Raw genomic sequence first — 26,784 nt, forward strand, 5'->3', positions numbered from 1 at the left:
CGAAATTTTTAATATATCAACATGAAAATAATTAATGAGAAGATAACTAACAATTACGCAATGGCGAAGTTCTCTTCCAACAATTTGTTTGCACTTTAATATCTCTAAATTTTATTTCAGCAATTGAAACTTCATGGATTACGTTAGATTTACGTAAACTCACTTTTTCACTTCCATAACTAATTTAAAATTTTAAGTATAGAAAAAGAGAGTTTTGACGAAGTCATGAACTTTCAAGAATTGAAACGAAATTTTTAATATATCAACATGAAAATAATTAATGAGAAGATAACTGACAATTACGCAATGGCGAAGTTCTCTTCCAACAATTTGTTTTCATTTTAATATCTCTAAAATTTTTTCAGCAATTGAAACTTCATGGATTACGTTAGATTTGCCTAAACTCACCTTTTCTATAATTAAAATTTTAAATTAATTATGGAAGTGTAAGAAAATTTGCCACGAAAAGATTCTCCCTAAGTATGGTGCCCTCTTAATATGTGAAAGATACTTACATCCAAATTGTTTCCGACTTCGGATTCCACCCTGCCATCAAGACTTGATCGAGGCAAGAAAAGAGTACATTCAATAACTGGAACTAGATCAATATCAATTATTGTGCCATCTCTTTTGTACAATATAATAGTCCTGGCGGGTCCTGCTTGTCTTGTACGCACCTTTTGAAACAATTGTAAGACATTTGAATTAATTTGCATTTCAAGAAGTTAATCATTATTAATTGCTAGGGGGCTAAACTCCCTTTTCACTAACGCTCACCAATCCCGATGATTGCAATAATTGTTGTTTCTTGGCATAAAACAGTTGAAATTATTCAACTCATTCAACTTATATGTACTAAAAAAAGAACACTTGTGCCGCCACTTCCCAAGTCCAAATCTTTCCCTTATGATACTGTTAAGATCTATTAGTGGACATAAATAGTTTTTCTAAGTATAATCAATTTTTGAAATAACATTTAAAATTGAAAGTATATTGTTATAACAAATTTAGTGTGTTTACAACTGTAATTTAATATTTTTGCTTACCAAGCGGACGGATGTATTTTAAATACAATTTTTGCATTCATCACTTTGTGCGTGGAGCTGAAAGTAAAGTTCTAATTCATTAACGAATCTCTTTAACTGTAATTCATGATAGTACATTAAAGTAATTTGCAGTGGGCCGGGACAGCCTGGTCGGTAGGGTGCTGGGCCCATGTCCGAGAGTTCGTGAGTTCGAACCCCGCGGCCGAAAACTCCTCGTGTAGTTGGTGACTGATGCACGTTAAAATTCTATCGAGTCGCAAAGTCCTCCATGTTCCCATAACAAATCAAAACCTCTGGGGGTACTGGATNTTTAAACTTGCCTGTGTACACGATCTTGGTGGAATGTATGTTCTCAGTGCTTTGTCAACAACACTTTGAAGCCACTGTCGTACTTTTTGGGGAATTAAATATCCATCATCAAAGAAAGTTTTGGCAAGTTTAGGATATCTCTCGAAGGCAATCGAATTGTGTTTCAGGTAGTATTTAACATAGCTTGGTGCTTATGGCTGATGTACAATCTGAAAGATAATGAATCTGTTTCAGTAGAATGGAATAAGATATACAGGGTTACTATAATTTCACAAATATAGAAATTCAGGAAATATAGAATACCATCAAAAGATGACGCAATAAGTCTGGTTAAAAATGCTTCGAACAGAGAAATTTCATCGTTATAATTATTACTTAAAAGTTCTTGTAAAAATATTTTTTTAAAAACGATGTTGAAAATAGCATTTTCTTTTTCATTTTGTTGTTGTTGTTGCTTATCCTCTCTGTCTAACGGAGTCAGACAAGATCCACGAGTTCGTTGGCTGAAAGGAAGTCGAAGATTAAGAGAGGATTGCTAAAGAGATCCTCCTTAGTGAGTCCCATGCAATCCAAGAGGTGCTCAGGAGAAGCCTGATGAAACTAATGGAACTGGACGGAATGGGTGAAGTACGCCGGGAGTCCCTGGATTAGTCCCTGGTCGGAAGTTTACTCCTGGTAAGGCTACCCAAGGCGTGAAGGCCATTCCATTATGCCCAGCTAAAAATCAGTAGGCGAAGGAGCCAAGACAGATTTCTACCTACTGGTGCTCCAGTCCTTGGACTAACTGAAGCTGCACATTCCCTCACCAATGACTTCTTTTTCATTTTAAAAGTTTTAAACCACTAAAAATATGATAAATATAGAATAATCAAAAATCATAATAATAAATAAGCAGAAAGTGGAGTTGTAATGAAGCTTTTCCTAAATAGTAAAATTAACACTTAAATTAAAGACAACAAAAGTGACGTACCCTCCAGTATAATTACCATGAACTGAGAGAAAGCGTGCATGTGCTACCAGAAACTTTATTAAAATTATGTAGAATTCAGAAATGTACATAAAAATAGGCCCCATCCCTCCGCGTATGCCCCATCTTTGATTCACTCAAAAAAAATTTGAAATATAATATGGAACAAAAACATAATAGTAAAGAGATATTCTGGTATTCATTTTAATTTTAGACAACGGAGGTACGGTCGCTCAGGGGACAGAGCATTCGCCTCTCAATCAGGTTATCCAGGATTGAATCATGGATTAGAAACTCCTTGCCATCATGCTAATCGTGAGTCGTGGTTTTCCTCTCCATGTAGCGCAAATGCGGGCTAGTCCTCCACGAAAGCTAGTTTCTTTCAATGCTTGATTCAGGAGTTTCCTTGTCTTCTGGGTTGGATTCAAAATTACAACGCTATGGAATTGAAAATTAGTAGTCGTAAACTCAGAAATGGGCAGGCTGTTCAACGCCAATTAAAGTCCATAAAAAAGAGAAATTCCGGAAACTTGTGAAGTTCCTGCATAAAAATAATGCTAATGAATAATTTGATGTAATATTCCCATATTGAAAAAAATGCGGCTATTGACAGAGATCCTCCAATTGATAAGGAAGTTAAAACTACATAAACTTAGGAGTTAAAAGTTTTTTCCCATGTTAAGCAAACGCTTAGTGTAAATACAGACCATAAAGTGAACGTTTCAGTTTTTCGCTAAGAATTAAAATTTACAGTTAGACTAAAGAGATGTGCAAGCTGACTCTACCAACGCCATTAACTTCAATCCTATTAATTAACTGGCTGTCAATAGCAGCGTCACGTTTTTGGTGAGACGTTGTAAGTAGACGAAGAAGAAAAAAACGTTCTGTTGACGTTTGCATCTAAAAAAACACAGAATATTGATGTAAGTAAACAATTTAGTCCCGTTGTTTGAACAGCATCGATTATGGGGAATTTTCGAATGGAGAAATTAAGCGACCGAACCAAATAGTAGATACAATTGTTGATAGGTTTGAGCATAACGATATTATGCATGCGTATTTTATTTAAAACTTACTTCAAATTGTGAATCCTTGACAGGCAGCCTGAAAACCATATTGATATCGAATTCATCAGGCGTGGAAACTCGAAGATCCGAGTAAAAGCTGCCAAAGTAACGAAACTCGCTGAATAAAAGGTCAAACAACTCATCAACTTCCTTTAACTTATATATGAAAGTTCTCAAGAACTCATGGAGAATTGCATTGTTTTCTCTGATGAGATCCTCGTCTAGCTTGATGTTTTTTAAAATTTCTTTCAAAATAGAAACGCCAGGGTTTCTGAACCTTTGAGCTTCAATAACCCAGTCATTTTGCTGTTGAGGAGGGCTGAATTCTTCCTGAAATTTAAAATAAAAATATTATATTCTTTAGGAAAAGAATTGTCGTCTCAAGGATTTCTTCACTCCTCTCTTCGTTACCATGGTATAAGATGATCTTGTTTTTTTCCCACGACAATCTTTCTTCATACTAAAACGTACTGCCAAGAAAAGAAAAGTACAATTTTCCGTAACCATGGTAACAGAGGAGGAAAGGCGTGAAGAACTTAATATATTAAAATTTTATTACATTACATTTTCTGAAACCTCTGTATGTAATACTATAACTTTGAAACAATGTGTTAAAAAAATGCTTGATAAGATATTGATATTAATAAGCTAAACAGGTTAGAATGCATGATTAAGTCGGTAAAGAAATTAAATCACTTTTCTTATGAACTCTTTCGATCAGAGTGTTACAAAAGTAATGATCAACATTATAATTGAAAGGTATAATTTAACCTACCAATTCAAACAACTTTTACTATGGTTAGAGAGCAAAGATAAAATTGTCAAGAAAACGTCTGCTGAGGGAAAAGAAAGATTATATTACAGTAGAATAAAAAAGTATAAATAATATTTATTAATTAAACTTAACAACAAATGTGGGATATGGATAATATGGAGTGGATATGTGATGCCTATCTTGGCATCACAGTGTCTTTAGAATACAGTTTGGGCAGCTTAAACGAGCCAAATTTAGAATGTCCGTGCTAAATGCCGGAGTGAAGAAAACTTAGTATTTTGAAAAATGCAAAATAGGAACGAAATTGGTTGAATTTTTTTATAAGCAATAAAACTTCAAAAAGGTCATATTTTAAAATTTTTATTTCCTACTAGCTCCTCGACTAACTCTGTTTGAATTTTGTTAAATAAAATTATATGCTATAAGAAAATTCATACGTAATAATTTAAAAAATTAATGGTTATAAAAATGTACATTATTAATGGTTATAAAAATGTATTTTTTTTATGCAATTATCATTGGATAAATGAATTTTATAACTTTATAACCGTGTGCTAATATTTTTAAAATTGCTTAAATATTTCCAGAGGTATGGCATTATACGCGGATAGTGAAGTTTGTTTTAGGTGGCTCAAAGTTTTGATTGCTGATGGGACTCTATTCTTTTAATTGCGGCTATTTCCCCCTGCAATCTTTTAAAAGTTTGAAATTCAATTTTGTCGGGAAAAAAAGTATGTTTATCCTTCAAAAATATTACATTTTTGTGTTTGATTTCGTAACTTTAAAATTTTTCATATTAATAATTGGTATAGTTAAGATGCGCCCTGCAAAGAATCGAGATAGCATGCTAGTAAGTAAAAATCCGATCATTAGATTAAATGTTATTCAAAGAATCGGCTTATTTTGCGACTCTTTTGATTGACTCCTTTCATAAGAAACATTCCAATTCATTAACTAGCAAAAAAAAAAAATTGAAATAATTTCTTACTTCATTTTTTTCTTCACTCCAAAACGACCCCATTACAAATATTGTTGTATTTCAGCCGAATCTCTGCAAGTCAAAGTTTGGATTGTTTTAGAAATTCATAATTAATAAATAAGAATAAGAAGAATGAAAAAATAGAATTTATGATAATGGTCGCCAAGCATTGCCACGTCGGCAAAAATGTTGCCAAATCGAGTCTTTCATAAGAAATACATAAGGCGTTATTTTCTCTCTTGAATTACGCGACTTTCTTGTAAATTTTCTAATTAAATTTTTTATTTAGAGTCCGTTTTTGACATATAGTCTCATAACAAAAGAATATTCCTAAAATTATACTCATGTCTGTAAATTTGTAACATTACCAAGATGATGTGTTTTGTTTCAAATATGCTTACTTGACCTTTTTTGGAAATTATTTTAAAATACCAACTTTTTAAACAAATTAAATTTTTTATCTAAATTAACACTGAATTGAAGTAAAAAACATTCAGATCACCCTATTGCTTGACTAACGGCTACTTCCTTCATGTTTTGACGAGCCTTTATTCGCTAATGAGTTATGCTCCAATTTGACTATCCTTAATTCCAATTTAAGGCTGTCTTTGGAAGGTTCTGTAGTCGTACGAAGTGATGCTTTATTGCGAATAATATACAATTTTCATAATTGATGTGAGTTTGCAGCAGATACTCATGGCGGTTAGATCAAGTTTAGCCTATCTTTAGCCATCGTCCTAAATGTTTATTTTGAAAATGGCGCAAAACGTTAATATGGAGAAAGGCCACAGTTTTGAGAAAATGAAGACGTTTGTGGTCCAAATTTTTAATATTTGAAAACTTACTCCAATGCTGCCTTATCTGGGCTCATAAAAATTTTTTGAATATGGGAATGAAGCATTGATTTTGATAATTTTCATCTAAGGGGAAAAGTTTTATCAAATTTTAAAATTTTTTAAAATATTTTAGTTAATTGTCCGTTCTAAAGCCCAGATAATTCTTTACAGAACTGTACAGTTTAAAATTATAGCTTTTCTTCAAGTGTATGGCACATAAACTGTAGCTTTCTTATTTTTTCTGGTGAAAGAGCTTCGAAAAACCTCGTTAACAACACCCCTCCCTGCCTATTTCGAGGTAAATATAGATCCGAAAATCTGACCTGAAAATATGCTTTCGATTTATAATGCGATTAATGAAAATTTCTCGATAACAACGAATTATATCGTTACAGATTATATCAGGTTCGTACGGCGCAGAAATCTTTTTAAAGTGGTAGCTAAAGTGAGAAAAATCCACATGTTTTAAGCTTCCAATAATTTTTTAGTTTAAAGGAAATATATATAGGGGCAAAAAATATAGTTGAAATAATTTCGCAATTCTCAAATAAAAGCTAAATTTAAGTATTTTTCAATAAGCTTGAAAAATCTTAACTACAACTCGTTTATTTTTTTTCAGGTCGTGGGAACCCTGTTATAAGTTGAAAAATTCTGTAGCATTACATACTGCAAAAGTTGTCTTGTCCTTATTGCATTGCTGCCAGCCAAGAAATCTTAGCTCAGCAGAATGTTTAAATTGGCAGTGAAATGTGATGTTAACTAAACATTTTTAAAATTTCGTTAGTAATTAAAAACACCAAATACTTACCAATTCTTTTATATAGATCATTGAACTGTTTAAATGTTGTGATTGACAATATAGGTTTAACTTAAATGTTAAATCACAATATTTGTTACCAATTTAAACATTTGAGAAAAAAATTCTGATTAAATCTCAAAAGTTGGTTTTTATTTAAAATATAGTTACTTTTATAAATAAAAATATCAGAGTATAATATTTCAGAGTATAATATATATATTTTCCATTTTAATAATGTTATATTTGTTCTACCACTCATTTTGAGAAAAACAATTCTTTGCGTTTTCATCATCCTTGATTGCATTTTACTCCACACAATAAGATCGTCTGTAAATTATAATAATGATAATCTTTTTTAGTATTAGTATCTTTTTCAGCTAGAGAATTCATACATAAATGTATTTCAGGATTTTCACAAACTGTAGAGCATTTCATTCCTGATTTTCGGCAACTGCTGGCGACATTACTAACTTTTTTGCATTTCTGGAGTTCTTTGTAGAACTGGTGAAAATTTTTAATATTTGGTATTTAGCTTGCCCCAATTTATTTAAAAGTTACTAGAGTTAGAATGCTACTTTCTTCCTGAATTTTTTTCCACAGTTTCCCTGCTTAGAATATCGACTGTTTGTCCACTATAGATCATGTTTTATTTTTTTCCCTCGAGATCTTTACTTTATAAGCTCGCACTTAAGCGGAGGTCAAGTTTAAGAAAAAATTGAGTGAGAAAGGAGAGACCTCTCACTCCATATTTATTGAAATTTTTTTAAAAGAAAACTTAATACAAAAAAGATAAAATTCCTTCCCTATTTGAATTGTCTAAAGGAGTTAAATTACTTCTTATATATTTCCTTCTATTGAGTCACACAGCATGAAATTTTTTTCTTCTCTAGAACAGAGAATTATATTTTAAATCCAGGTAATCGTTCACTGTGTTACGAGAAACGTAATTACAAAATGTTCTTACTATACTGAGTACAGACAGGGGTTCGTTTCAATTGGAAAAGAATAAAACAGCCCTTAAGACTCCAAAAATTTATTAGCAGAATCTTCCAGGGTACACAGCTCTGCGAGACACACTCCTAGGTTTGGCGACGAAACCCTGGAATATATGGCACGATTCTAGACGATTCTCGCATTGGTCCTATTGCTTTGAAAGTTTCCAAAGCTATATTTTATTGGAAAAATGACAATGAGTTCAGATATGTGAAACTCCAATCTTTAAATCAAAAGTTATTAAGGTTTCGATTTTTTTTTTGTGCACGGTGCAATTATAAGGAAATGGGTTTTGTTTACTATTCACTTTTATACTCTATAGCAGGAGAGTCAAACTCGCTGCCCGAGATGAACATTTTTGCGGTATAGTCAATATATCCGACGCAAAGTAAAAATAAAATAGAAATGTTAATTAGAAAGCAAACTAGCATGTAAAATTATAATATACTTTATTTATAAACTATACGACATTTTAATTGTACGTGCGAAAATGTAAAATTCTCATTGGCTTGCGGCACCTGCCATTCCAGGGATACTGCATCGTATCAAAAATACGCAGAAAAAATTTCAAATCTTAGAAAAGAATTTGAAACAAGGTTAAAGATTTTAATTCCTTGGAAGACAAATTTTGTTTGTTTTCTTCGATTTTCTCAATAAATATAGACTCAGTACCCAGTAATATGCAAATGGAAGTGATTGAGATTCAGTGCGACTCAAATTTGACAAAATTTCTCCCGAAATAGGAAAGATAGTAGCAGAGAAGAGATGTCAAATATCAAACAATAATTTTACTTTATATATGTTTATTACAATATACTATTCAAAATAAAAATATTTGTTTCTATGAACACTGATTTTTTTTTGCGGCCCACCTAAAGTTAAGCTTTATTTATTTGGCCCAAGTTAGCTTTTGAGTTTGACACCCCTGCTCTATAACAAAGAAGAAATACATTTTAACAAATATATTTTGTATGAAATTTTGAAATCAAGCAGAGGAAATAGTTAGATTCCCTTAGATTATTTTTTGTTTTATCAACATGCTCTTTCCTTCACAATAGCTCATAGATTTTTCAGTAGTTTCAATAATTTTATCTTTTTCTCTTCAATAAGTTAATCAAACTTACGCACAAACGTTAATGCGTAAAATAATTTTGTGGAAAATTATAATTTAATTAATTATAGTAATATTCAATAACAAATGATTTTTAAGAATTTTTCATAAGCTTAAACATTTCTTTTCTTGTTTTAACCTATAGATATAACGTTCAACCAATTATGGTCGGACAAATCTTGCAGATTCCAATAAAATTATCTTCGTTCCCGATTTCACTATCAACTCAGCGTTATCATTAAGTTCGGATAATAAACACTAAAATTTAAACAAAAAAATTTTAAAAAAATTAAAAATATAAAAATGTAATGTTTTTTTTTAAAAAAAACATTTGGGATATTCAGTGCATACTTTTACCAACTTCTGAATGTTTAGTTTAAAGGAAACGATATATTTTTATTTCAGAAACATAAAATAGGATTATGCAAATGCGTAAAACAATAATCGAAAACGTAGATACTTATTTAAACAAATAATCCCAAGAAACAGAAGTGGTAAGATATTACTCGATGAAAAAATTTACTTGATTAAAAAATATACTGATTGGATATAACAGTTGGCATGTTTCAAGACCTAAAAAATAGTCTCCCATTTTCACGACTTGTCAGGCACGAACGAAAAGAAACAAAATTGATTTGAAATATAAAAAGCAAAATTGACAATAGAAAATAAAGGTGAGAAACAAATCGGAGGTTTTTCTAGTTTTGTTTCGTACCTTTATATTCATTTTTCGTGCCGACCGGCCTGTGTAGGGGTTAGGGAACTGCCTTTGCATCAGAGAGGTTCTGGGTTCGAATCCCGGGCAAGGCATGTGTGTTCTTTCCTTCTCTGTACTATCTGTCCTTACTGTGGAAACAACGTTGGCCCACCTAATATGGTGCCCCTGAAAGAGTGGCCAACAAATCTGCCCTTCAGACGTCTGTATGACGCAGGTCACTCCCCAGGTGAGAAATTTTTTTTTCATTTTTCGTTGCTAATTTAACGTTCTATATTTCAAATCACTTTTGTTTCTTTGCATTCACGTCTGAGAAACCATGAAAATAGGTGCCTATTTTTGAGCGTTTGAAGCACGTCGACTATATAAGTGCCTTTTGTTAAAACTCCGGAAACGGAAAGTAGCAGAATTTCCGGAATCAATCTGATACACTATCTTCATAACTCCAAATTTATCTGATTACCCCAACTTTTTAAAGATTATTTCAAAATGAATTTAAAGCATATATAAAGAGATGCCGACTTGCTCCGGAAAGCGGAGAAATATTTTCGAGTCGATTCTTGGTTTAGCCAATTCGATTTAAAGGGTTTTTACTCACCAACTAATCCTACATTATACAAAGGCTTAAGTGATACGCCCCTTTGTTACAGTTAAGCTGTTTTGAGCTTTTTAAAAAGTTGGCAAAATTTGCTAATTTTAGTCAGCAGTTCTCAACCTTTTTTTAAAAATATTTTGTCGAATCCGGAGCAATTTGCATCTCTGAATATATCAAAATTTGCAAATATGTATAATAAGGTGTCTGTCCAGACATTTTGTGAAAGGGCCCGTTTTTCGTGAAATTGTGAAAAAATTACTCACATTCTTTTAACCAGGGTCCGCTTTTATGAATTTGTGCAAATAGGGTCCGTTATTGCAAAAAAAAAAATTTTCAAGGAGTTATTAAATTGTAAATAGATACAAGATTATGCTCAAGACTGTAAAATTATAATTAAAAAAATTAAATTTTAAAAAATAAACAACAATTGCTGCTCCTAAATTAGAGATGCAACATACACATATTTGGTATTTAGCCTATACCTACTGCTGAAAGCAGAATATTCATTTCGGTAGAATAATGGAAGAATCGTCTGCCGAAGACAAAACTTAATTCGTTTACATCCATCTTTCTTGTTTTCTGCCCTGGGAAAAGTTTAATCGATTAACAAAATAATAATGAAGATAAACAAATTTGTGAAAGGTCCGATTAAAAGTCAAAATATTTTGTGAAGGGTCCGTTAACGAACCCAAATTTCTTCTAAACGGACCCCTGATAATGTATTAAAAAAGTCATCATAGTAATTAAATTTCTCAAAATAATATTTAAAAAACGGAACCTATCACAATACCGCAAAAGCCTGTAATCTTTATTTTTTTTATTTCTTGTTCAATGCGTGTTTTGTCATTACAGATTAGAAATAAGTTTAGAGACAGTTTAAAAGAAGGCGGTGTTTAAAAATAAATGGCTCTGTTCGAGAAAAGGAATAGATGCTTACATTAAGCACAATAAAGAAATTTGAGGAAAAAATATTTAAAAAAGGATTTGAAAATAATATTAAGGTTTTTCTAACATTTAGGAACACAGTGTATCGGCCAAAATGCCATATAAATAATAATGATTGGTGTAATAAATTCATCGAGTAAAAAAAATGCTTACGAGATAAACACATAAAACCTACCTTTTGTGGGCCAACCAAATTAACTTTTACGCTTTCTCCTTTCTTTACTATCAACTTAATGTTTCGTTTTTAGAAAACGATAAATTTTATCTTAGAGACACATAAGATATGATAATTCAAATGCGTTAAAGTAGAATTGCAAACGTAGGTTTCTATTGTTTAAATTTCAATGAAGAAAAAAAAATCTTTATTAATCTCTTATGGAAATATTATCAGGTTCCATTTTAAATATATCAGTTTTTTCTTCTTCAAAAATAAAATTTGATAAAATTATGATACTACTATTGGAATGAACCTTAAATAAATCATAAACTTATGTAATGGAAAAATCATAAAAATTAAGTAGAATATCATTAAAATTATAGAAACTAATACAATTTGGGAAAATGGAAATAATGACAACTTAGCACAACTAAGAAGTTTTTAAAATCTTACCGGACATTTACTTTTATTTCTTTGATTGATTATTAGAGCATGATTTATAGATAACATTGAAACATTTTCTTTGAATTATAAATGAGTAATTGAAATTTCAATGGCCATATTGCCAAACATAAAGTATTACTCATCTTGCCAACATAGCAAATAAAATCTAAACTGAAACTGAAAAAGGGAAGAAAAAAATAACAAAACAAAATCTTTCTTGATTAACAGTACTAGTGGCGCCATCTTTTATGAAATTATGAAAAAAGTCAAAACAACTATCATAATTTATTTTTGAAGCAAAACAAGTTGATTATAATCATCAGCGAATTTATAAATTAAAATTTAGTTGTTACAAACTTTTTGACTTATCTAAATGCATAAGAACTGATCTAAAGCTTTTCTAAATAAAAAGTTTTTTTTTAAAAAAAAAAGGTGATGAAATTATTATAATTGTTTTATAATTTATTTAAAATAGTTAAAATAAACTAAAACATAATCATCAGTAAATTTATAAATAAAAATTTCAATGTTTATAAAATTTTCGACTTATTTAAATGCATAAAAGCTTATCTAAAGTCTTTCTAAATAAAAAAGTTTTTTTAAGAAATAAAATAAAATGTGATAGTACTATAATAATACAATTACTATATATTTAAAAAAAAGTTTTGAAGAAAAATGAATTAAACATAATCGTCAGCGAATTAATAAATTAAAAATTAGTTTTTCAAAATTTTCGACTTTTCTAAGAGCATAAAAACTTATCTATAGCCATTCTAAATGAATCAGTTTTTTAAAAAATGAAATGTGATTATATTAAAAAAATTGTATTACAATACATTTAAAATAGTTTTTGAAGAAAAATGAATTAAACATAATCATCAACGATTTAATAAATTACAAATTAGTTGTTTCAAAATTTTAAACTTATCTAAAAACATAAAAACAATGCCATTCTAAGTAAACGAATTTTTAAAAAAATAAATGAATAAAAGGTGATAAAATTATTAAAATATTATTATAATATACATATCATTATTTTTGAAGCGAAATAAATTTAACATAATCAATCATCGGCAAATTTATGAACTAAAAATTAGTTGATTTAAAATTTTCCACTAATCTAAAAGCATGAGAATAAATAAATAAAAACAGTGAACTTTGGAATAAAAGGAAATATACAATCACTATGAAAAGAATATAAATAATTGAACTAAGTTTCGATCTTCGTGATTCATAATTGAAATGCAAATTAAATAGGGTTTAATTATTTTAACTACAAAATTAGACGCTATATTGCGTTCTACAAATGCATAAATTTGTATTTTTAGTTTGTTAAAATTTATTTTAAACTCCAGGAATTTATCTTAAATTCTGTGATACAAAGGTTAATAAACGTTACAAAGGTTAATAAATGTTAAATAAATTTTTCTTAAATTTATAATTAAAAAATATAAACTTATAATTAAAAAATATTAAGTTTAAAAAAATTAAAAGCATTTTTTTTCAGTAACAGTTTTTTAAATGCGTACGAAAAGAAATCACTCTTTAATTTAGAAAAATATTAAAGAATATTACTATTAATTAAAAATATTACTTTTGACATAATTCACTTTACTTGTAAGAAGGGAAAAAATAAAATGACCACAAACATTTAAAAAAAAAGTTCTACTGTATATTATATACTGTTCTTTTGTAAAAAAAAAAAAAGAAGAAATTATTATTAAAATTATTTATTTTTTATTAAGTTCCATGATTCTGCTTATTTGAGCTTTCCGTTTATTCAGTTATTTTCCGTATATAAATACAGCTGTGATAAAGTTATGATATACAATAATGTAATTTGTAAATATGATTTTAATTAATGGTTATTGGTTCATATCTAATAGATATACGGGGATTCGAGTCCCAGCGTTGACACCGCAAAATTTCCCCCATTCAACACATGAAGAGTTTTTAGTGTCCTGCACTCTCCGATTTGTGACTCTGGACTATTAGAATACGATACTCTCATAGATGTCAGTACCATAAGGCGGAATAACTCAAAAAGTCTAGTATTTCCCATTTTTTACGAAAGGTGAAACAACCAAATAAACCACATTCCACAGTTCATTTGATAAAACACAACTCAACTATAACCGAAAGAAAAGCCTAGCTCCAATGTCCAGTTAAATTTCGTTTTTACGGTTTTGAAACCATGCTAGTTGTAAATGGTTACAAAATCGTATAGTTTTGTATTCATGGTTTTTTAACCATGCGAGTTGCACACGATTTCAAAACCGTAAGGGTAAAACAAAGTTTTTACCGTAGACTTTACGGTTAATTGGATGGACAGACTGCTGCAGGTTGTTTTACCGTAAATTTAGAAGGAAAATTCTAACAGTGTACGATAATTCAAATGTGTTTAAGTATAATCGCAAAGGTAGGTTTGCTTAAATTTCATTTAAGAAATGTTTTATTTCTTAAGAGAATATTATTAGATAGAGAAAAACGATTTAGTTCAGTTATGAGAATTTATAACTAAAATTTTCTTCTAAACTTGTTAATAAAAGAAAAACCTTAGCAACCAGAAATGTAAGTTTTTGTAACAAAAGCCGTCCTTGAATAGAAAAACTGGCAGAGAATAAAGTTGATTTAAAATTCGACGTTAATTTTTGCAACACTGTTATGAATTTGATTTTAATTTTCATGTCAAAAGCTACTTTTTTATTTAAGTTTTGGACCACCTTTTATAATATTGCGTGTGTTTTAAAGGTAAATTTATAAATTATACTTACATTTAAGATGATTTTTTCACAAATTTAGACATTTCATAATTTTAACCACTAAAAACTCAATTTTAATTAGTAATTCTAAAAACACTTCAAAACATAATCCGAACCGGTTCTTCAGTTGCGTTACTTTTATTTCGATTTCTTCTTTTTTATACTTATAAATTCGTTATTATTTCTTTTACGAGGTAATAAAGGCCACTATACTATATCCACAAAGTTGAGTATTTTTTATTTTATTTTGGTGGGGCTATGTATGGTATTCAAGTATGGCTCAAATTCCTAGACCAAACTAGGAATTTGAGGACCCTGAGAGGCACTATAATAAGGGCCCTTTAAAATTGAATAATTTTCAATTGTACGGTAACTTTAGTAACTCTCTCTTGTTTAACTCTTTATTCGTTTATTATTCTGTAGCTTGATTTACATAATTCATTAAAAATTTTCAACGAGCTAAATATAATAATTAAATTTTAAACACCTTTTTTTAATAGACCTAGTAAATGTCCCATTCCAGATTTGTAGAATTTATTAAATTCAAATTATGGGATTTTTGTTATTCATAATATTGTTATACATAAAATAGAAACAAGGTCACTTTTTTCTTAAAAAAATTTATGTTTAAGGACCGAAAAAAGAGGTTAATTTACCGACTAAGTGATCAATTTCTCTTTTATCCAATTTGCTTTGCTTCTTTCAAAAATAAAATAAAACATTTTAAATTTTGTATTTCTTTTCAGTTCTAGTATTTTTTCTTCATTCCGTTAACTTTTTAATTACCACAGTTTTTTTGGTATATGGTCGTAACTAGAAAATTACAAAGAAAAAAAAAAATCAAGGGTGAAACTTTTAAATCTTATTTCATCTATAGATTGTTATGTATACAGTTATTACATTACTCATATTTTTCAATTCGTCAAATAAAAGTTAATGTTGTGACAATACCAAATTTAATAACTCATTTAATAATAAAAATTTTTTAGAAAGTTTTTCCATAAAGCACACTTTTCTAATTCGATTTTTAATAAGGACAGTTTCAACATAAAGAAGCAAATACGTTATTAAACGCAATTCAAATAATAATAAATAAATAAACAAATAAAAGATATATACTTACTTTTTGACTATGTCACTAATCATTTTTCAAGCGGCAGTATCTCAGAAACCATTTTATTTACTAGCAGATGAGCGCGAAAGCCACAACAAATATTAAAATGAAAAACGGCGTTGCTATGTCATTTAAAAACAAAACAACTCACTTCAAATACAAAACCTATTTAGAATAATACATGTTTTATTGCTCATAAGCAAGATCAGGTTGTTGTTTACATAATTCCGCAATACATCCGAAATTAAATGATTAAATAGAAAACTTATTGCCGACATAAGAGAACAGGTAAATTGATATCACACAAGATATAAACAAGGAACTATGATCGACTATTTTGGGAACAGAGATTTAGGTCAATCACAGATAAATAAAACTGTGTTCATATAAAGACCTTGATTGAATGATGGTCCAACTATTTTTTTTGTTTTGTTCCTTTTGAAGACGATCCTCCCTTACTTTATTTTGTTTTAGTCGAAATAATCCAAAGAGCTGTACTGTTTTAAAAATAAAATAGGAAAATCTCGTAAAAGCATGCTTCTACTTCATTATTTTACTAAGTAAGTTTTAACCACTACTCCAAAAAAAGCTTTCATTTATTTTAAAATTCAATTATAATTCACAAATCTTGAATCATTATTAATAAGGTAACAAATAATTATTTAAAATGAACCAACTTATATTTCAGATTTATGACTTTATGATTTTCTGCAAGCGTTTCTCCGTTCATGCATTTAGTTTTTATGATAACGCAAAAATAGCATTAAGAAGTTCGAATCATCAGTTAAAACTCTTCCAGTTATATTATTGAGACCATTAGCTACCATCCCTCAGATATTTCGAGAAGTGAAAATGCGAATCCGTTTAAAAAAATTTTTAAAAATACAGAAGAAGTACGTTTTTGTGTCGGATTTTATAAAGTTAAATTAGCATTCGCTTTAGCTAATTGGCATATTTTAACTATTGAAATATTATGGTAGTACCAAATGAGGGAGGGGTTTGTGCTTTGCTTATTTTTGCTGATAAAGGGGAGGTCGAGTTCATAAATATTCTTATGTAATATTTGAACAGCCCTTTAACAGGCATCTCAAACCATAAGAGTAATAAACAATTATGAGTAATTATTTTTGAGTGAAATTATCATTGGATAAAAGAGTCCTACAGAAAATGAAAATCACTATTTTCAAATTGCACCTATAACTTCCTTTTATTTAATTGATAAAAATCTGGATCCATAAAAAAAGGAAGAAGTGAGTTTTTGTTATAAATTTTATAACTTAAATTATCATATGAACTTGTTTTATGGTGAATTGCAGGCGGACTCCTCTATTGCAGAGGAGTACGTTACATAGACTCATCAATTGCACTGGAATACCTAAGGCAGACTCCTCAATTGCACGGGAGTACGTTAGGCGAACTCCTCAACTACACTGGAGTACCTTAGACGGACCCGCATGCCGAACACTCCCAACGTAATAAATGGTGACTGATGCACGTTAAATTTCTCGAGTCACACAGTCCTCCATGTTCCCATAACAAATCAAACCTCTGGGTGTACTGATCCAGGAGTTTTCTTGTCTTCTGGATTGGTTCAAAATTACAAAGCTACAGAGTTGAACATTAGTAGTCGTAAACCCAAAATTGGGTCGGCTGCTCAACGACGGTTATAAAAAAATACATATACTTTAGGCGAACTCCGCAATTGAACTGAAATGACTCCTCAATTGCACGGGAGTACGTTAGGCGGATTCTTCAAATGCACCGGAATACCTTAGGTGGACTCCTCAATTGAACTGGAATACCTTAGGTAGACTCCTCAATTGCACTGGAGTATCTTAGGAGGGCTCAGCTGGTTCCTTAATTGCAAGTTAGCATGTAAAAAGGGGAAGTAAGATTTTGTTTTAAATTCTATAAATTATCCTATGCACTAGTTTTATAGAGAATTGTAGGCGAACTCCTCAATTGAACTGAAATGACTCCTCAATTGCGCGGAAGTACGTTAGGCGGATTCTTCAAATGCACCGGAATACCTAAGGTGGACTCAATTGAACTGGAATACCTTAGGTTTAGGTAGACTCCTCAATTGCACTGGAGTATCTTAGGAGGGCTCAGTTACTACTTCAATTGCAAGTTCGTATGTAAAAAAGGGGGAGTAAGATTTTGTTTTAAATTCTATAACCTAAATTATCCTATGTACTAGTTTTATAGAAAATTGTAGACGAACGTACTAGTTTTATAGAAAATTGTAGACGAACTCCTCAATTGAACTGGAATGATTCCTCAATTACACGGAAATACGTTAAGCGGACTCTTCAAATGTACCGGAATACATTAGGTGGACTCCTCAATTGAACTGGAATACCTTAGGTAGACTCCTCAATTGCACTGGAGTATCCTAGGAGGGCACAGCTGGTTCCTCAATTGCAAGTTAGTATGTAAAAAAGGGGAAGAAAGTTTTTGTTTTAAATTCTATAACCTAAATTATCCTATGCACTAGTTTCATAGAGAATTGTAGGCGAACTCATTTGAACTAAAATGACTCCTCAATTGCACGGGAGTACGTTAGGCGGACTCTTCAAATGCACCGGAATACCTTAGGTGAACTCATAAATTAAACTGGAATACCTTAGGTAGACTCCTCAATTGCACTGAAGTATCTTAGGAGGGCTCCGCTGGTTCCTCAATTGTACGTTAGTATGTAAAAATAATTTTTAAAAAGTTAGAAATGCTATCTTACTCCATCCTTCAAGCTAAATACAAACTTCGCTTTTCATATACTATTCTTTTTATAATTAACTGTACTATAATTTAATTTCGATGTTTCGACACACTTAAAAAAATCGAGCAATGAATTACAAAGTTTTAATAAGTATTTTTGTCATTCTTACATAAAATATTTTACAAAAAACAAAGATGAGAAATAGTTCAAGCAATGACGCAATACATATAACAAATTTATTAAAATAATTTGAAAATTTTTTAAACAATATCTTCATATACGTAATACTGACAAATTTTAAAACTTTAGAAAAAATAGTAAAAAAAAAGTTTTATAAGTTAGGACAAAAAATAATAGAATATACTTAATATTGTATTATTATTTGTCCCTTCTGACTAATATTATTTAAGATGAAACAATCATATAATACTGACATACTTCAGAAGAAAATAAAGACAAAATTTCAAACACAACAAAACATTAAAAATATACAAGTGAATATAAAATGGTAAAAAATATTTCAAGGAATAAAAAATTTCCAAAAATCGTAGTTTAAAAAATCATTACAAATCATGGAATAATAAAAAATAATACTAAGTATTATAACTTTAAAAAAAATACACACACATAAGTAAAAAAAATACACACACACAAATTATACACATAGTTTTCTGTACTTATAAACTAAAAATAATAGAATATAAAATCAATTATTTTTAAGAAAATGTGGATACATGAACATATTTATTTTACACATAATTATTAATCAGAATTTCAAATATACAAGGTGCTCTTTAATTACAAGCAGCATTGAGTTTTTAATTTAACTAGTATAAAATTCAATAAGAGTCAGTGTTGTTTCTTTGGCATGTGCAAAATGCAGTCCTATAACTTGGATTTTCCATATAGTCAAGAATTTAAGAAGGCAGGTTTTTCTTTGAAAAAACTCCAGAGTCGTTTTGGATCATCTTTAATGTTTCTAATAAAAAATGCTAAGCGATTGTGAATATTGGTAGCTTGTTGTTCATTCAATTTCTCAAGCAAGTTATACTTCTTGTTGAACATGTAAGTTATTTTTCTTTGTGAAACAGCAGTATCAAGTTTTTGGAGTGCCTAAAATAAAGTAATAAGACATATTAAATAAATTATTTCAAGTAAACTGAAACGGTTAAGATATTGCTTGATTAAAAAACTTCATTCGTTCAAAAAATATACAAATTGGAAGCAACAATCGACGTCATTCAAGCGCTTAAAAAATAGGCGCCATTTTTATAGACTTGCAAAACGTGAATGATAAAAAACGAAAGCGATTTGAAACAAAACGTAAAGTTGCCAACGAAAATTAGAAAAATGAAGGTGCGAAAAAACCACAATCGCTCAGAGACAAGTCTTGAAACATTTCGTTAGGTTCGTATATTTACTTACAGCAATTGCAAATTTTTTAACAAAATGTTCCTTTTTTGTGGAAAAGAAATATATATATGTAACAATTGGGTGAATTGCATCATCTACTTCCTCATTGAAAGACGCCAGCCTGGCCAGGAGGGAAAGCTCCGGTATCCACGGTGCCATAGAGTCCAGACGGGAAAAGTCCCGAATAAATTAAATAACTCTTTTCCATAGGACAGTGTTTCCCAAAGTGTGGTACGCGTACCCCCAGGGGTACGGGAACAGTTTAGCGGGGGTACGCGTTCTTATGCGAAATATCTTACAACAAACGAAAATTTCAAAAATTTTTATTTAGAAACAAAGTTAGCCATGAAAATTTACGATTACGTATTTTTCTATTGGCTATTTTTTGCAGAGTTAACAGTTAATAATTAGTGGTGTTCACAGCCAGTTGTGATTTTTAACTTTTGTGCAATTTTTTCGTAGTAAAAAATACATTCATTTTTAATATAGTGGTACACAGCGTTACGAAAAATTTAGAAAGGGTACACACAGATCATAAGTTTGGGAAACACTGCCATAGGACAATCCGATTTAGCATTCATTCTTGATCCGGCAACATTGCGTGTAGGCAACTTTCACTGGTCATGATATCGCTGTTAAACTTATATTCTTTTTTAAAAGTTTCCTTATAAAACAATTGTTTTTTTTCTCTCTCTCTCTCTCTCTCTCTATATATATATATATATATATATAGNTATAATGAATGAGGAGCAATAATGGGGGTTGGTGAGCGAAACTGCTTACTTTATATTAAAGAAAAAACTGTGAAACCTCTCGGGAGCGACCACTCTCTGTCCCACAGTAAAAAGGCCGTTAATGGAAGTTGGTCGTTCTTAGGGGTTACCTTCATTAACTTCAAAATGTTATCGAAGGTGCATGATTTTTCACGAATGATTTTAATTTTATTCAGTGTCATTTTCTTTGTGCAGAAATACCACTTCTGTTGGAGTAATGTAAACCGATCGATGAATGAACTTTAGCGTCAATAAAAATTATGTTTACTCATATAATTATGTGCAAAAACTAATTAACCGATTATGAATGATAGAGTTTCAATAAATAAACAATTACGTTTTTTGTTTAAGTTTGCATTTAATTTTATATCATAAAAATTAGTTAACTTTAAAGCTTGTACGTTTAAAATGCTTAGGTTTTCCTAAAATAACTTTTTTTCTGATTAATTTTCTACTCTAAAAATAAATCATTGATAGCATCGTCTTTAGTGCCCTCTGACTGCAATATTGAGGTTGTAGATCCCGTGTAGACTAGAGAAATATGAATGAGCCAATCAAAATTATTTCGAATACATTTTAATTTATTTATTTGTTCTGTCAATATTTTTTCGTGTTTCCTTAATTAATCTTTTCCGAATTTGGTGCGAAGGATTGCCCGATCCCTGGGAGATGTTTTCATGGTCTCTCCTAAAGATTTGTTTCACTAAGTCTATGCAAAAAAATTCCGTGCCTCCCAAAAGTGGACGTAAATTGAGGAGGTAGTTACATAAGTGGTCTTTCATGGAGGTTTTACTGTAATAAAAAAAAACGTTAAATAAAATTAAGAGTTATGTTTATTTTATAATTAAAGCATTTTCATGGAATAATTGCATAAAACAAACAATAAATAACAAAAAGTCAATTAGATTAACAAGTTTTAATACTTCAAGAAAACGTTCCTCCATTTTGCTTTCTTTCCAATAATCTTGTTTACCATTGCTTTCTAAAACCTAAACCTTCTAAAAACCTTTCTTTTTAAATAATTGCATAAAACAAACACTAAATAACAAAAAGTCAATTAGATTAACAAGTTTTAATGCTTCAAGAAAACGTTCATCCATTTTGTCTTCTTTCCAGTAGTCTTGTTTACCATTGCTTTCTAAAACCATCCACATAACGACAGTTTTCAAGTAATAAGAGGCCAAACATTTCCAGTCTTCTTTATCTCTCAGTAGCTAAAAAATTATAATAAAACATACTAAAACAACAGTATTCCTAAAACTCAAGAATACTATTTAAGGCCGGGATAGATTGGTTGGTAGGGCACTGGACCCATGTCCAAGAGTTCAAGGGTTCGATCCCAGCCGTCTGAAGACTCCCCGTGTAGTAACTGGTGACTGATGCACGTTAAATCTGTCGAGTCGCAAAGTCCTCCATGTTCTCATACAAATCAATACCTCTTGGGGTACTGATCCAGGAGTTTCCTTGTCTTTTGGATTGGTTCAAAATTACAAGACTACGTAGTTGAACATTAGTAGTCGTTTACCCAAACTTGGGTCGGCTGTTCAACGACGGATATAAAAGAAAAAATAATATTTAATACTCATTTGAAGACGGAAATATCCGGGCCGTGGTAGCCCAATGATTAGACAATCGGACTTAATTTACTGAAGTCAGTGTAATGGCTGGCTAGCTTGGCTTGTCCAAGTGTCAGTAAAAACAACAGAAATTATCAAATCATTAAAAAGTTTAAAATGTTAAAAAAAAACTACTTCGTTATTAAATTTCTTTTTAGTCCTTAAATTCCAAAATAATGTTATACTTTGTATCAAATATAGAAAATATTTCTCGAAGTTATTAATTTTTATTTGAAAAACCATTTTGGGACTTGTAAAGTTAGATCTCATCATTCGGCTTCGATGAGAGAACCATATAAGATTTCTTTTGAAATTTTCCTCATAATTGTCTCTCCAACTGTGAATTAATAACCACTTATGAGTTGCCCATCTGTGGTTTGGTGTAAAACACCACGGATTTTATTTAGGCAATGAGATAGATTTATTTTTTTTTGCTTTTATCTAGAAGTAGTTTCATAAACCTTTCAATTATTGAACAAGGACCAGTATTAAGGGGTAGTTTGGCACTGTTTTCAGATAAGGAAAATATTGCCTACATTAACCTCAAGTTCTGCAGCGATACAATGTGCGTAACTGCAGCTCTTAAGAGGACGTTATACCAAGAGAGAAACTTTTCGTCGCAAATTCTCTTTCACCGTCATTACTACTTCAAAATTAAACAGAAAGAAAAAGTGAGTTGAGGCACACCTAAAGAAAGACACGAAGTTTCAATTTCTGAAATAATTTGTTTTTTAAATATCAAAATGCAAAAAAATTATTGGATGAGAACTTCTTCTTTGCGTAATCCAAAAGTTATATTCTCATAATTTTCGTTTCGATACTTTAAAAATTTCTTTTTTGTATTTGAAACTTCATGGTATACTTTAGGTTTGAACTAACTTTTTTTATACTTTAAATTTTAAACAACTTATGAAGGTGAAACTTCATAACTTTTCAATCTCTTCAGAGAATCAGCGACGAAAAGTTTCTCCTGTGGTATGGCGTCTTCTCTGCGATTCTTTGACTAATGCCAAGTTTAAGGAAAGGGGTCGAATTTGTTACCATTGAACCGGTAATTAAGATTATCAAACACATCTCATTTTTATTTTTTTGATCTGACATTTATTTATTGAGATACCTCCAATTAAAATGATTTTTACCCATTTTCGTTTAACGATTGCCGCGCCATCTATTAATTAAATAAAAACTGTAATCAAATTGAGGTATTTTTTTCTGAAAAAGCGATATCTGCAATAAAAAAAGAGGTTCTTACCTAAGATTTCGGGGCTCTTGGCATTTCCGGCAAAATTAAATTCCTAGTGCACTTTAGCATCCAAATAGAGTCTCGGTGCTGCCATCTAGTGTGGCAGAAACTAGACGTCCAAATTAACATGACCAACGGTATCTCACCCATTGTGGTGGTCCTGAAAGAGTGGATACCACCTCTGGAGAACGCACTATGTCTGCTCATCGGCAAGAGCGATTGTGCAGCTCATTGGAAATAATAAAAAAACCTAAGATTTCAAAGATACCTACGGGTATTGAGATAAGGGATATAGTTTGGTATAACTGAATGCCTCTTTTAAAAAATATCTCACGCGTCTTTTCTTTATATTTTTGATCCGGTGAGTGCATTTGCAATGTACCTAAGTTAGTAACGAGCGAAGCGATCTTGGTACGCGAAGCAAACCATATAAGATTGCGTAGCAATTTTCGGGGGTTGGCGAGCGTTAGCGAGCAGGGGGCGCAGCCCACTAGTATGTTTAATAAAAATTCTGTGTCAAAGGGTTAAAGAATTATTAAAGAGAATCGACTATGTGCATCTCTAGCCGTACGGGAGAGTACGAAAACTAACATAAATTTGCAAAATCTCCCTATTGTCGGTCCCGTAATTTTATGCTTTTACAATTTAAATTCAATCTAACGAAAGCAACATTGCTTTTGTGACAGTTCATTCTAGTATGTTGAGGCAGCCTTATGAATGGTTGATTAAATGTAAAAATAATCGGTTAAAAATTTAGAAAACTTCCTATGTATCCTTCCGCTTATGCTTCGCTTACGAGGCGAAGAGTGAACAGGCTTAATGTTCTGGGAAATTTATATTTACGAGTAATTTTACCATTCATGAAAGTTTCAGTAATTTATAAATTCTAACAGGCCGTAAGCCAAAAATAAATTTTCGAAAAATTATGTTACAACATACATAAAGCGTAAAGTTTTATTTTATAACCGTCGTTGTGTGAACAGCCGAACCAATTTAGGGTTTACGACTTCTAGTGTTCAACTCCGTAGTCTTGTCGTTTTTAACCCAATCCAGAAGATAAGGGAATTCTTGGAACAGGTATTGAAAAAAATTGCCTTTGTAGAGTACTTTTTGATGGAACTAACCAGCATTTACTCTACATGGAGAGGAAAACCTCGAGGACCTCCCATGATTAGTCTGATGGCAAGGGGACTCTAACCCATGATACGTCAATCACTTAGGATATTTTACGTCAGCACTGCTGTTCGTGTGAACCGGGTGCGGAATTCGTATGGACCAGAGCCATCGCTGGGATTCGAACCTGGTTCACCTCGTTGGGAGGCGAACGCTCTGTAAAAACTTTGAAATTTTGTCACAAAGACTAGTAGCCTGCATCTTGAAATCATTTATTCAAAAAACTATTGATGCACATCACAGACATATAAAAATATTAGCAAAGATACATCATTTAAAGAAAATCGCCATCCATCTTTATTTACTCTCGACTCCTCTTCTCTTTAGGAATAAAAGAAAGGTAAAAGAAAGTTTTCTGCGCCATCTAGTGGCCATTTTCTTACAGCTCTATCCCCAGAGCCACCGTGGCTAAAGCGAAAGGTTTGCCATGTTCTGAGTGTTATCCCTTATTTAGCTATATTTGTGTAAAATGTCGCCGTTTGTTAATTATAGATAGCTTCACAGCATGCTTGCGGAGTTTTCCGAATTCATTTGTTGCTTGTTTTATTGAACGTTAAACTGAAAGAACGCGTTATATTGTTCACACAACAGTTGGAAGACTTAAAACGAATTTTTATTCTCAACGCCATTAGACGAATTATTCCTTTTATTATTATAGATTCTATACAACGAACGGAAATTCAGCTAGCATTTAATAAATATAAAAATCAAAGTAGCACCAGAAAACTAGTAAAATTAAAGTCACGACTTGTTCACCAATGATATTCAAATCAATTAATTCGAAACTAATTAGTTTTCAACACCAATCATTTTATTAGTAATGTTTATATCAACCAATTAAGTTCTTTATTTTATTGGGAGGGAATTCGCATTATATATACAATTCAAAATATTAGGTTCAATACAAATCAGTGTTGTTTCATAAGTTCATAAGTCATTCTTTAAACTCGGATATTCCATTGCAGATGAAGTCTTAGAATAGAGGTGTTTCTTGGAAAATACTCCAGAGGAAACGTGGATTTTCGTTTATTTTTCTGATAAAATAAACTAAACGACAATGAATATTAAAAGCTTGAGCATCATTTAATTTCTCCAGCAAGTTGTACTTCTTGTTGAAGAGGTAAGTTATTCTCTTCTGCTCAACGGCTCTGTCCAGTTTTTGAAGAGCCTAAAATGAAAACAGAATTATTGAAAATAATACATATGCAAGTCTGAATGACACGTTTGAATTGAATAAGTTAAGACGCACGGTGTATCTAATACACGCTTGAATTTAATGAGTATCTAAGACACATGTGAGTTTAATGAGTATCTAAGACACACTTGAATTTAATTAGTATTTAAGACACGCTTCAATTGAATAAATTTTGAAGACACGTTTCAATTGAATAAGTATCTGACGCACACTTAAACTGAATAAAATATGGAAAGCACGCTTGAATTTAATGAGTATCTAAGACACGATTGAGTTTAATGAGTATCTAAGTCATGCCTGCATTTAATGAGTATTTAAGACACACTTTAATTGAATAAGTTTTGAAGACACGTTTTAATTGAATAAGTACCTGAGGTTCACTTGAACCGAATAAAATATAGAAAGCACGCTTGAATTTAATGAGTATCTAAGACACGATTGAGTTTAATGAGTATCTAAGTCATGCCTGCATTTAATGAGTATTTAAGACACACTTTAATTGAATAAGTTTTGAAGACACGTTTCAATTGAATAAGTTTTGAAGACACGTTTCAATTGAATAAGTACCTGAGGTTCACTTGAATTGAATAAAATATAGAAAGCACGCTTGAATTTAATGAGTATCTAAGACACGCTCGAAATGAAGTATAGAAGACACTTTTGAGTTGAATTTGTATCTAAGATGCGTTTGAATTGAATAAACATCTAAGTTGCGAATTTATTTGAATAAGTATCTTAAACACACTTTAAATGAATAAGTATCGAAGACTTGCTTGAATTGAATTAGTATCTAAGCCACGCTTGAGTTGTTGAAAGTATAAGAAAGAACAACGTAATTAAAATTTCAAACATAAAAAAAAAGATTTTTCTTCTTTGATTCAAAAATTGATCTTTTTAAATAATAGTATGCATACTTTTGGACTCTGCTATTAGACGTTCACTTTTTGACCTAAAAAACATTGTTTTTAGGTTGACAATAATGAAACAAGTTATGTATTGACGATTTTATTATACAAAATTATGTATTATGATATTAAT

General features: G+C 30.7%; 2 protein-coding genes across 9 annotated transcripts in view; both read right to left on the reverse strand.

Moving 5' to 3' along the window:
- Nucleotides 1–1,546, reverse strand: part of LOC107449532 (cyclic GMP-AMP synthase-like receptor) — a gene marked incomplete at both ends in the record, with an annotated part of 6,800 nt that extends 5,254 nt beyond the window's left edge. The window contains 2 exon segments of the mRNA XM_043052344.2: nt 516–677; nt 1,367–1,546. Of these exon segments, the coding sequence (XP_042908278.2) occupies nt 516–677; nt 1,367–1,546 (342 nt within the window).
- The window catches only part of LOC122272286 (cyclic GMP-AMP synthase-like receptor), a 35,438-nt gene continuing 10,078 nt past the window's right edge, over nt 1,425–26,784 (reverse strand). For 4 of the 8 annotated variants that reach the window (XM_071184088.1, XM_071184090.1, XM_071184087.1 and 1 more), the window contains exons 3-4: nt 3,399–3,719; nt 1,425–1,564 (exon numbers count right to left, since the gene is read on the reverse strand). In XM_071184088.1, coding sequence (XP_071040189.1) covers nt 1,547–1,564; nt 3,399–3,719 — 339 coding nt within the window. In that variant the 3' untranslated portion in view covers nt 1,425–1,546. Of the gene's footprint in view, nt 1,565–3,398; nt 3,720–5,152; nt 5,216–11,312; nt 11,387–11,747; nt 11,913–15,623; nt 16,173–26,784 lie in introns of those variants that run through there. The other 4 variants (XM_071184092.1, XM_071184091.1, XM_071184094.1 and 1 more) reach the window with 4 other exon arrangements.

Source organism: Parasteatoda tepidariorum, chromosome 8 (genome assembly GCF_043381705.1).
Source record: "Parasteatoda tepidariorum isolate YZ-2023 chromosome 8, CAS_Ptep_4.0, whole genome shotgun sequence".
NCBI lineage: Eukaryota > Metazoa > Arthropoda > Arachnida > Araneae > Theridiidae > Parasteatoda > Parasteatoda tepidariorum.